We start from the raw sequence: 11,097 nt of genomic DNA, 5'->3' as shown, positions 1-11,097 counted from the left end.
CAGCTTCCTGGCCAATCAGGAAGCCGGGCAGCAGGTAATGACCCGCCACCCGGCTTCCTGATTGGCCTGGAAGCCAACTCCATGCTGCTTGGCTGGCTCAGTGCTGATTGCCCGGGAAGCTGGCTTCCAACCAATCAGCATTTAGCCTGTCAAACAGCATGGAGCTGGCTGATCGGCCAATCAGGAAGCTGGGCAGCCAGTAATGACCCTGCCTCCCAGCTTCCTGATTGGCCAGGAAGCCGGCTCCATGATGTACGGCCGGCTCCATGCCAATCAGCATCAAGCTGGTCTAACAGAATGGAGCTGGCTTTTCGGGCAATCAGGAAGCCGGGCTTCCTGATTCGGGGAATCAGGAAGCCAGGATGCTGGCTCCATACTAGCAGAAATACTGGTATAGTTACTCCGTATCGGGGAGTACCGAAATATAAATATGCATCCCTAGTATCATAGGTAATGAGGCAAAATGTATTGCCAAATTAAAATATGCAGATGAAATGTAAAATGTTTGTGGTCTGTAGGGAGTAATTAATCCTTACCCTATGTTTATTACTCTATGATATAATCAGGCTGGCTACTAGTAGCTGTATGCCTGTAATTGGGGTGCGCAAAAATGCATCAAAGCGCAGTAAACTGTCTGAAAGATGGCTTGTTCATACTACTCTTATGGGTCTATTTATCTATTTGTCCACCCACAATTCAACAACATCCAAGAATCCGACAAGATTCAAAATGAAAATGTGAATCTTGGGTGAAAGTTTTGTGAATCAAGGATTGAAAACGTTAAATAGACCCCTTAGAAATCATGAATCTTATGTAGTACATTCCGCAACCTGCACTATGAGCATAAAACAGCTGATTGCTTTGAGCAAGAGCTGAAAACTCAGAAGAAAATAACTTCTATAATTGGTATTAGGACTTCTAAAAAAATGAACTAGCACAATACTCTTAAAAATAATGTGGTATATTATTCTTCTAGATATCAATGAATGCTATTTTGAGAATATCTGTGTGTTTGGCACTTGTCGGAATCTTCCTGGCATGTTCCAGTGTGTTTGTGATGATGGATACGAGCTAGACCGCAGTGGAGGAAATTGTACAGGTATGTAATAAATTATATACAGTGTCTTTACCATCTAAAAAAAAACTCCAGGCAACAATAAAACCAATAAACAGTCTATCAATCCCCTAAAAGTAAACTTGCCCCTTTAAAGTAGTCATCATGTCAAAAAAGAAAAACATGAGAGATGGCAGAAAGGGTAGAAGGTACACTTATATTAAAGATATCTTTTCCCTTTGCCAATTCTGGTGAAAATGACAGGTTCTCCTCATATAATTGTCACTAATACTTACCATTGTCACATTCCCCCGGTACTCCATTTGCCTGTTGGTATCCTTGAAAATACAATTTTTTATACTTTTTAGCTTCTTCTCATGATGCAGTGCATGGCATCTGAGCAGCCATTTGCCAGATCTAAACACTGCATCATGGGACAGGCGGAAGGTTCTTTAACCTGTGTGAGCTTTTACAGAGCTTTCTACTCCTGTCCCCATAGGTAGACAGGACAGCAGCAGGAGAAAGATAAGTATCAGTAGGAGAGGAAGTAGGCAAAGTGATAGATTCCCTGTAAAGTAAAATCACAACTGCGATGATGTCAGGAAGTCTATAAAATGTACCTTTATCAATGGCCTGTAGTGAAAAACCTTTGCAGGCTTTTTCCTGGGAATTTGGGCCAAATTGTTGTGTTAAGAGGCATTTCTTTCTTTTCCTGACTGGCAACAGCTGCAGAATTACATAGAGAAAGGTGTGGAGAGTAAGTGACCACAGGTAATTTATGGGAATGTGGAGGGTGAAGGAAGAAGGGTGGGCAGATACCACTAGGTGGGCAGAGGGAGCATGTTTAACTCTCAGACACTGGGCTTTTAGTATAGTGTGCTGGCAGGTGGCATTATCTTTGTGAGGATTCAACCTCTGGAACTTCAGAAAACACGGTAGTTAAGAATAATATGTAGGTGGGATACAAAATACAACCCATAGATAGGAATATAGACGCCTGCACTCCAACGGCAAATCAGATACGTCTGTTTATTGAGGTACATGCAGCATAGCCTAATACACTCAGTGCAACGTTTGTGACCTGTGCAACATTTTGGGGTCCCACAGGTCACAAACGTTGCACTGAGTGTATTATGCTATGCTGCATGTACGTCAATAAATAGACATATCTGATTTGCCATTGTAGTGCCAGTGTCCATATTTCTACCTTTGTATAGAGACGGTGGTCATCTGTCAACAGCCGTTGCACCCACTTAACTTTTATGGAACAGCAGTTTTGAGTATGATGGGTATATGGATTGTAACAAATTACAACCCCACACTTTAAATGATGTTTCCGAAAACAACACACTGGCAACAAAGCATTTTCTGAGACTGTTGGGGCTTTGGACATCTAAAATACCTAATTATAGGCAATACGGTGCACACAATACGTGATTCAAGCCTTGAATTTCTTGTCTGACTTGATTGTACTTTTAATAAATGATAATATGGGGTTATAAATAGAATGGATAGAATACAAGCTATCTCACTTGGCCTATTCATGCATTCTGCAAATTCTGTTTTCTTTGCAGCTATATGATACATGAATACATTATTAAAGGACAACTTTTGTTGTCCTTTAATAATGTATTAATATAAGGACAGCCTTTGTGCAATTGTATACTTTAAGGTCTTGTAAGAAAATCTGTTTTTTCTTGCAGTGCTTCTTCAGTATATGTCAGCCATAATGGTGTAAAGTGTTTACAGCAAGGGACGGAGATCAGTAGAGCACCATCCCAGCACTGCACCAACATAGTTCAGCTATAGCTCTAAGTATTTTGTGCACAGGCTATGCCCATCACCCTCCAAGCAAAACAACATTACAAGTTTTGCTTGGAGGGTGAAGGGGATGTATTGAGTTGTTATTTAGTAAAATACTGTAGATCCTTTGTTTTCTAGTGCTGTTATTACACTACTTAGTAATAGGAAATATAACTGCAATGTGTTTTATTCTACAGATGTGGATGAATGTGCAGATCCCATCAACTGTGTTAATGGCTTCTGTGTTAACACTCCTGGCAGATATGAGTGTAACTGCCCACCTGACTTCCAGCTGAACCCCACTGGAGTGGGCTGTGTGGGTAAGAACCATCTACATACATACATAAAAAAAAACTAAATGAATGTAAGTCCTAAAAAGTTAGTTTTTTGTGTAACATATACCTACTATTCATTGTTGATTTGCATTACCCACTAAAGTGTAGTTTTCAGATAGCAAATATTTTGCCCAAAATTCTGATGGCGCCCTCTCATCCATTTCAATAGGGGCAAAATTGTCACCGAATGTTGTTTGCATTTGATATAATGATGATGTAATTATATAAGTGGTCATGAGTTTGAGGAAAAGAGGGGGATAGTTTACAACATTTACGGTGTGATTGTAATTAGTGAGGTAAATTCCTATATAAGAAAAGTTGCTTGGGTTCACATGAGTATTGGAAGGAAAGATGTGTGTGAATTAAGCTAGTCATTAAGAAAATGTAAGTGGCTTTGGAGTTGTCATAGTTGACTTGCAGGCCTGATAGCTTTCCAAATGGTTTGAGAATGGTAGTTAGGCAAGTAGATTGAGGGATTGGTAAGGAATAGTGATATCATCAGCAAACACGCTATGTTTGTTGTGATAGCCAGCAATGACATTGAGATTGTTTTTGATGAGGTGTGCCAGGGGTTCAATACCGTGTTTCCCCGAAAATAAGACACTGTCTTATATTTTCTTTGCCCCCCAAAAACACACTAGGTCTTATTTTCAGGGGATGTCTTATTTTTTTTATTTTTTACTGTGCAACAAAATGTACAACAATTTAAAGTTTTGTGGTATCACTCCACCTGTCACAGTAACTAACTGGCGCTATAGAGGAATATCAGCTAATGCGGCTCTGCTCCCTCCGCCGCCAAAGCCTTGCTTTATGCAGCGCTGGCTTCCTTTGCCATCAGGTACAGTGGTACCAGTGGTGCAGCAATGGGGACATCAGACAGTGGACAGCGTGGTAAAGTACGGTACCATTTACCGGTACACAGTACAGTACAGTACCATTACATTATGCAGTGCCTTCAGGGAGACAGCAGTTGGTGAAGTATGGTACTGGAGTGCTCCCTGTCACTGCGCTGGCCGGAGGGAGTCCCCCGTCATCCCCTTAATACAACATGTCCCTGCAGGCTGACACCATCTCTCCTGCTCTTCACGTTCCCCCTCACATGCTATCACCAAACTAGGTCTTATTTTCGGGGTAGGTCTTATATTACAGGAATCTTGAAAAATAGTGCTAGGTCTTACTTTCAGGGTAGGTCTTATTTTCGGGGAAACAGGGGTAGTTAGGGCAAAATTCAGCATTTTGGTCTAGATTGAGCTTGTAGTTAGGTGTAGCGGATTGCTGCTCCATAGTTATTTTGGAAATCCAGGAATTGAAGGTTATTAAGTCTGTCTCATATGGGACTTAAGGCAAGCTAGATATAATGTCCATGACCTTGTAGACTTTCCAGTGTGAAGACAGATATATCTGTCAAACAGTTGTGGGGCACAGTGAACAGAATATAGGCTTGGAGGGATGCATCTGTTAAAAGTGAGTCGGTAAGAGACCACGTTGGGTCAACTGAAGTGGCTAGTAAAGAGGTAAAGAGTTCAACTTTTCAATACAGTGAGAAGAGCACAGAGGAAAGGAGTATATGTGCTGTAAAAATGTGATTGATTCTGGGGAACATGTTATATGGATGTGAGTAGAATGTAATGTAATGTTTACTTGTCGGTTACATCTCTCTCCAGCAGTCAACTAGAGCATGTTGAGCAAAGATGGAATGAAAAAGCCCAATGTGATAAGGGATCAACGAGTATGGAGCAGATTTGTTAGGGTTGGGTTTGAAAACGAGGTTAGAGTCTCCGCATAAGTGCGAGGGTGACCCTTTTTACATGTTTTTTAACTTAATGACAGAGTTGCTTTAATACAAAATGTTATTTATGAGATTAATGACAGAGAGTCAAGGGCACTGATATCTAAAGGTGATTTATCACAAGCACAAATGTTCAGAAAAAAATAGATTTTTAAGAAAAGAAGTTGAATTTTCCAATAGTCATCATTTGCATCTTTGAGATTCTTTACAATTTTGTGATCATCTACAATTCTACATCATTCTTTTAGATGTATGTATGCCATAATGAATGGAAAATTGCCCCTCTCTGGTTAGCCTAAGGATTTCATTATAACGGTATGTCCTGCCAAGTGGTAGACGGGAACAATGATGACCGGGAAATGCTGGAAATTCTAATTGCAGAGTAATTGCCACACCTAAACCTGCCTCAAGGAATAACTGCAATAGTTGATTTATTGTTGGTTGTAGATTGTTGTTTTTTTTCAAATAACTAAAAAGCATGATGCTAAGAATCATTATTTTGTGGGTGGATATTGCATATGGTATACACTTTATGTGGTAAATAAATGATGATTCTGGAAGGATGTTGTTAAAAGAAAATATGCACACCTGTTTTTGTTTAACTAGGCATTCTGCAATGCCACGACGTACAGAAACTTTCCAACACTTCAGGATTGAAATGTTAGCCAGTTTGTTTGTCTTCCTGAGACCAATATTACTTTGGAGCCAGATCTGTTTTTGGAAGTATTCACTTTTAATGACTGATCTATTGACCTGTCCAGATGTCATATTTTTTTATTGTAACTTACTTAATTCAGCAGGAAAGCAGGCACTGTGTACTTGGCATACTTTTAAAGCTTCAAAGTTAATTAAAACATTGTTCAGAAGTTGAGCTGGAATGAGACCAAACTATGATGAATACTTGTACAGTAATACTACTTATGCTGGTTCTTTTCATTATTACATTAAGAGTAAAATCTAAAAAAAAAATCTAGAATGTGTAGACAATCACACCTATTCATTCAGCAGGGTGTCTTGTAAAATGTTCCTTAACTCCAAAAGGCTTTTAATGACAAATAAAAGCAGTACAAGTGAGCTAGTTATTCAGTAATACAGCACACTATTCAAGCACTGTGTACTTGCTAATGGATTGTCCAGTGACTGTTCCTAATATTTCTTTTAGATACCAGAGTGGGCAACTGTTACCTCAATCATGGACCTCGTGGGGATGGTACCATATCCTGTAGCACAGAGATTGGAGTTGGTGTGAGCCGGTCTTCATGCTGCTGTTCTCTTGGAAAGGCCTGGGGAAACCCATGTGAAATATGCCCACCGGTTAACAGCTGTAAGTCCTGAGATTTCAGAAGATTCCCTACATATATGATCAGGGCTATGGCAACAACTTATATACACAGCTTATATAACTCCTATGGTGTTCAGCAGCAGAGGGGCCAGTATAATAAACTAAAAGTGCTTTTATTATTGTTGTTACTATTATTATTATTATACAGAATTTATATAGTGGCAACAGTTTTTGCGCATCGCTTTACAATATAATAAGGACATTACTATTACAAAACAGATTGACAAGATGGTAAGGAGGGCCCTGTCCATGAGAGCTTACATTCTAGAAGGGAGGGACAAGTGATAGGTGGTAGCTGTGTGGGGATGAATTGTTTAGGAAAGTGATCATTCAGTGGTTAGGTTGCATGCACAATTTTTTACGATCGTGCCGGACCCGTACGCGTGCATTACTGTGCCGCACATAATGGTGTGGGCGATCGCACTGCGGGCGGGGGGGATGTTGTCTGCCATTGACTTGAATGGCACTGCCACACCCCCTCCCACCCCAGAACGCAGGGAGGCTTCCACAATGCGATCCAATGCATTCGGAAAGCACTGGAGATGTGTTTAACGAGCCCTAAAGGCAGAGAGAGTAGAAGATAGATGGACAGGTCGGGGTTAGTTGTTCCAAAGGATGGAAGAGACTCTAGAGAAGTCCTGAAGGCGAGCGTGGGAGGAGTTGACGAGGGAGCAGGAGGTCTTGGGAGGAGTGGAGGGGACAGTTAGGGTGATACTTTGAGACAAGGTTGGAGATATAGCCGGGGGCAGAGCTGTGGATGGCTTTGACAATGGTTGTTAATATTTTGAATGTAATCCTTTGGGTGATTGGAGGCCAGTGGAGTGATGGGCAGAGGGGGGTTGCCGACACTGAACGGTTGGTTAGGTGGATGAGTCTAGCAGCAGCATTCATGATAGACTAAAGGGGGGATAGCCTGTGTAGAGGTAGACCAATGAGGAAGGAGTTGCAATGGTTGAGACGAGACATAACAAGTGAGTGGATGAGTAGCTTTTGCTGGGTTTCTTTTTTTTTTTGTTTCAATATGAGTTGTTTTGGTGTAAAACAGGTCTTCCTAACAACGGCTATTTTTAAGAGAGATTTTTTTTATAATCAGGACCTATAAAGGACCTTGCCATTTTGTGTGGGACCTAGTTTTGTATATTTATGCCTTTGTGTAAGCTAGAAATACCAAGGAACAGGGCTTGTATTGATAGCAAAGGTATCAAGGGATCAGAGGGCTCAAGATGTGGCCCTGCTCTTACACTGCTTATTCTGCTGTCCTATCCCAAAACAAAAACGTATCTGTATCTGTCGCAGTAGCATTCTCCTCTTGTGCGGCAAGCATCTTAACAGTAAGGACATCTGCATTCTGTAAGCCTCTAGTCAATTCTGCCCTCTGCAGTCACTATAGTCAGAAGAATTTATAGCAGAGATGAAGAATTAGAAAACATGGAAAAGACTTTAGGCATGTTTTTATTGCAGGTCAATGAGGTGAAGCAGGAGAGGGCACATGTTTGAAAAAGCATGATAGGTTCAAAAATAGTTTCTCCAATGCTGAAAATAATTACATTTTTCATATGTAGCCCAGAATATATTATATTTGCTCTAACTAATTTAATCTGTATTTTGAAGTTTAAACCTTTGAGACATAAACCTCATCCAGCACTGGCCACACCTGTGCCATGAGCCATCATGCACTTGCAAAGGGTCATACTTTGTAGGTCTCCGGTCTCATGTCTTCAGAAGCTAAGTGTTATGGTTCATTTCTTGCTGTTGAGAAGGTACAAGTTTCTGAAGGGCTAAGTTTGAGAAGCAATTATATGTATGGGATAGGTTTTATTTTTCCTTGGACACAATTTGTTTCTATGCAGCAAACACTGTGCCAAAAGCTTACATACTGGGTTTCAGAAGAAAAATAGATATTTTAATTTTGGCTAGTGTTAGAAAATCAGTGACATGAGATATATTTAAAATGTTGAAAATAAAACTGTAACTGGAGTTTGCCTTTAATTATTTATAAATATATTGTTGTTTTTAGCTGAGTACAATACATTGTGCCCTGGAGGAGAAGGTTTCCGGCCCAATCCTATCACTATTCTCTTAGAAGGTAAGGACTTTTATGAAGGTTTCATAGGCTGCAATATATACAACATTATGCTTTACTGTGTACTGTGCTTTAGTGTACACACAGCAAACATGGATTCACACAAAGCCAGCAATGGTTGTTACAGACAGTGGTCCTTGGGGATTACTTTGTGGATGGGCAGATCTCATGGCTGTAGTCACAATGTACCCATTGACATGGGATGAGTGATACCCAATTCAGCTTATCCCAACCTCTGTGGATGCGTGTACACACTAGTCATTTTTGCTTACCGGTCGGGGGGAAATAGTTAGGGGCCAAGTTGGATATTCTGGCCTGATTGCTTTGTTTTTTTACCCTGAGTTAAGCTAGCACAGGAAATGTCTGACCATTGAACCTTCTCCATTAACATAAACACACACTCAATCAAAGTCTACTAATTTAAATCATTACCTTATAATGTCTATGGTCTGAGATGTGCTTGAATTATGATGGGTCATAGTTGAATTCAGTCATATGTAGTCTAAGGTATAAATTGCTTTCACCACTTAGTGTGCATACGCAATTGACATTTGTACACAAGACATAAACACCAACAGGAAACTTATATGGGTTTAACAAGAAAATACATTAATTCAGTATTAGCCTATATTCTATAGACTATGTTACCAATAACAGCGATCCAGAGAATATCCCCTATAAACCATCTAAAATATACACATAGCAATCAAATTATAAAATATGATGAGTTCATTATTTACCAAATAGACAAATAATCATATGGTAAAATGTTCAATGCAATTCAGCATATAAATTAATTCATGATATAAGGAACATCTATGCATGAAACTTGTGGATTCAAATTTCTCTTTAATGGTTTACACATGTAAGAAATACATTTTAACTTTAATATATACTGTTTCTGCTATACTTAAAGATATTGATGAATGCCAGGAGCTGCCAGGTCTGTGCCAAGGTGGTAACTGTATAAATACATTTGGAAGTTTCCAGTGCGAGTGTCCACAAGGCTACTACCTCAGTGAAGAGACCCGCATATGCGAAGGTGATTGCAACTGAAAAGAACAGCAGATGCCTCTATTAGTTTCATCATGTCCCTCTTGATTTAATTATTTCATCATTGTATTCTGTTTAAAAAATATTGCAGATATTGACGAATGTGTCACAAACCCGGGGGTCTGTGGACCAGGAACTTGCTACAATACATTGGGAAACTTCACGTGTATATGCCCTCCAGAATACATGCAGGTCAATGGTGGACATAACTGTATGGGTAAGAAGCTATTCCATTATTGCCATTTCTTAACAGATACCAACTAGCTGTATGCAAGTTATTATAATTACCAAGGTATATTATTACCTAATTATAGGTTTTTATTTGTCCCTTAATTAGATTTAATGTTCTGTAGAAAAGCAAATATATAACATTACTTAACTATATACAGTATATATCATATCCTATAATATATGATTTCTAAATTCTACTCTCACTGTGGCATTGTGCAATTCAGCCTCATCCTGATCTTTCTCCAGTGAGATTCCACCTCCAGCACACACAAACATTATTATTTCTCCTGTATCCCTCCTCTAGCGCACACTCTCCATTTTCTCCTCCAGATACTCCTCAGTCTGCAGTCACACACTCCCACCACTCAGACTGCATATTAAACATATGGTCCATGTCCTCCTCATAGATGAGCTCAAATACACAAAAGCTGTACAAAGAGAGTGAAGATTTACTTCAGTGATCCAACTCAATGTAAAAAGTAAATTATTGTTTACACACACATTGATCTTTCCCCCGTATCCTGCCCCAGCACACACACATCACTTTCTAGAATCTATACCAGGAGTGAGATGTCCCTCCAGTACACAGAGTTCTCTAGACAGTTTTACACCAGTAGATTATGTGCAAAACCCATTAGTGACTAGTCTGCAGTGTATGTGCATTAACTCCAAATTTATTACAGGGTACATTAATCCTCCCCTGTCATTCACGTGGTATGACTATCTTTTTTAGTGATTTTGTTGCAAATATGGAAAGATCAGTAACCGCTTTTTGTGGTCAATAAGTGTATTGTTCTGCCCACTGTCATACTCTCCTCCACACTCCTCTCCTGCACATAAATCCTGCACTCCTACCTTCCATGATTTTCTCCTGTATTTACTGCTCCCTGCCGTACCACTCCAGACTCCTTTACTGCACATACTGCCCCCTGTCATCCCCCTCCTCCACACACACATGTGGTGTTCTTAGGGCAGATTTAATCTTTTTAGAAATAGTCTATTGCCTATAGCCCTTTCGCCGAAATGCATCAACCAGTGTGCTCAGGTGTCTTCTGTCCATATTACAAAAATATCGTCAATATAACGATAATATTTGAATGGTTTATGAGGGTGAGTGGCTAGGAATCTGTTTTCTAGGTCAGCCATGAAGAGATTGGCATATTGTGGTGACATTTTTGTCCCCATAGCAGTCCCGGTCATTTGTAAATAGATGTTGTCACTGAAATTGAAATAGTTGTGTGTCAATATAAATTCAATGAGTTTGGCGATGGTTTCACTATCATAATTTTGTGTGATAATATGGGAGGAGAGGAATTTGGTGCAGGCCTCAATACCATCTTTATGCGGGATGTTGCTATATAAAGACTCCACATCCATGGTGACAAGTATAGTATTAGCAGGTAGGTT

At 39.8% G+C, this 11,097-nt stretch overlaps 1 protein-coding gene across 1 annotated transcript in view; it reads left to right on the top strand.

Moving 5' to 3' along the window:
* Nucleotides 1-11,097, top strand: part of FBN2 (fibrillin 2) — a 197,951-nt gene that overhangs the window by 140,018 nt on the left and 46,836 nt on the right. Inside the window, exons 35-40 of the mRNA XM_018567207.1 lie at nt 977-1,099; nt 3,055-3,177; nt 6,144-6,305; nt 8,341-8,409; nt 9,323-9,448; nt 9,551-9,676. Coding sequence (XP_018422709.1) covers nt 977-1,099; nt 3,055-3,177; nt 6,144-6,305; nt 8,341-8,409; nt 9,323-9,448; nt 9,551-9,676 — 729 coding nt within the window. The remainder of the gene's footprint in view (nt 1-976; nt 1,100-3,054; nt 3,178-6,143; nt 6,306-8,340; nt 8,410-9,322; nt 9,449-9,550; nt 9,677-11,097) is intronic.

This window comes from Nanorana parkeri, unplaced genomic scaffold, assembly GCF_000935625.1.
Source record: "Nanorana parkeri isolate BGI_ZX_2015 unplaced genomic scaffold, ASM93562v1 scaffold1020, whole genome shotgun sequence".
Taxonomy (NCBI): Eukaryota; Metazoa; Chordata; class Amphibia; order Anura; family Dicroglossidae; genus Nanorana; species Nanorana parkeri.
The sequence above is the reverse complement of the archived record's forward strand: the minus strand, read 5'-3'. Positions and strand labels throughout refer to the sequence as shown.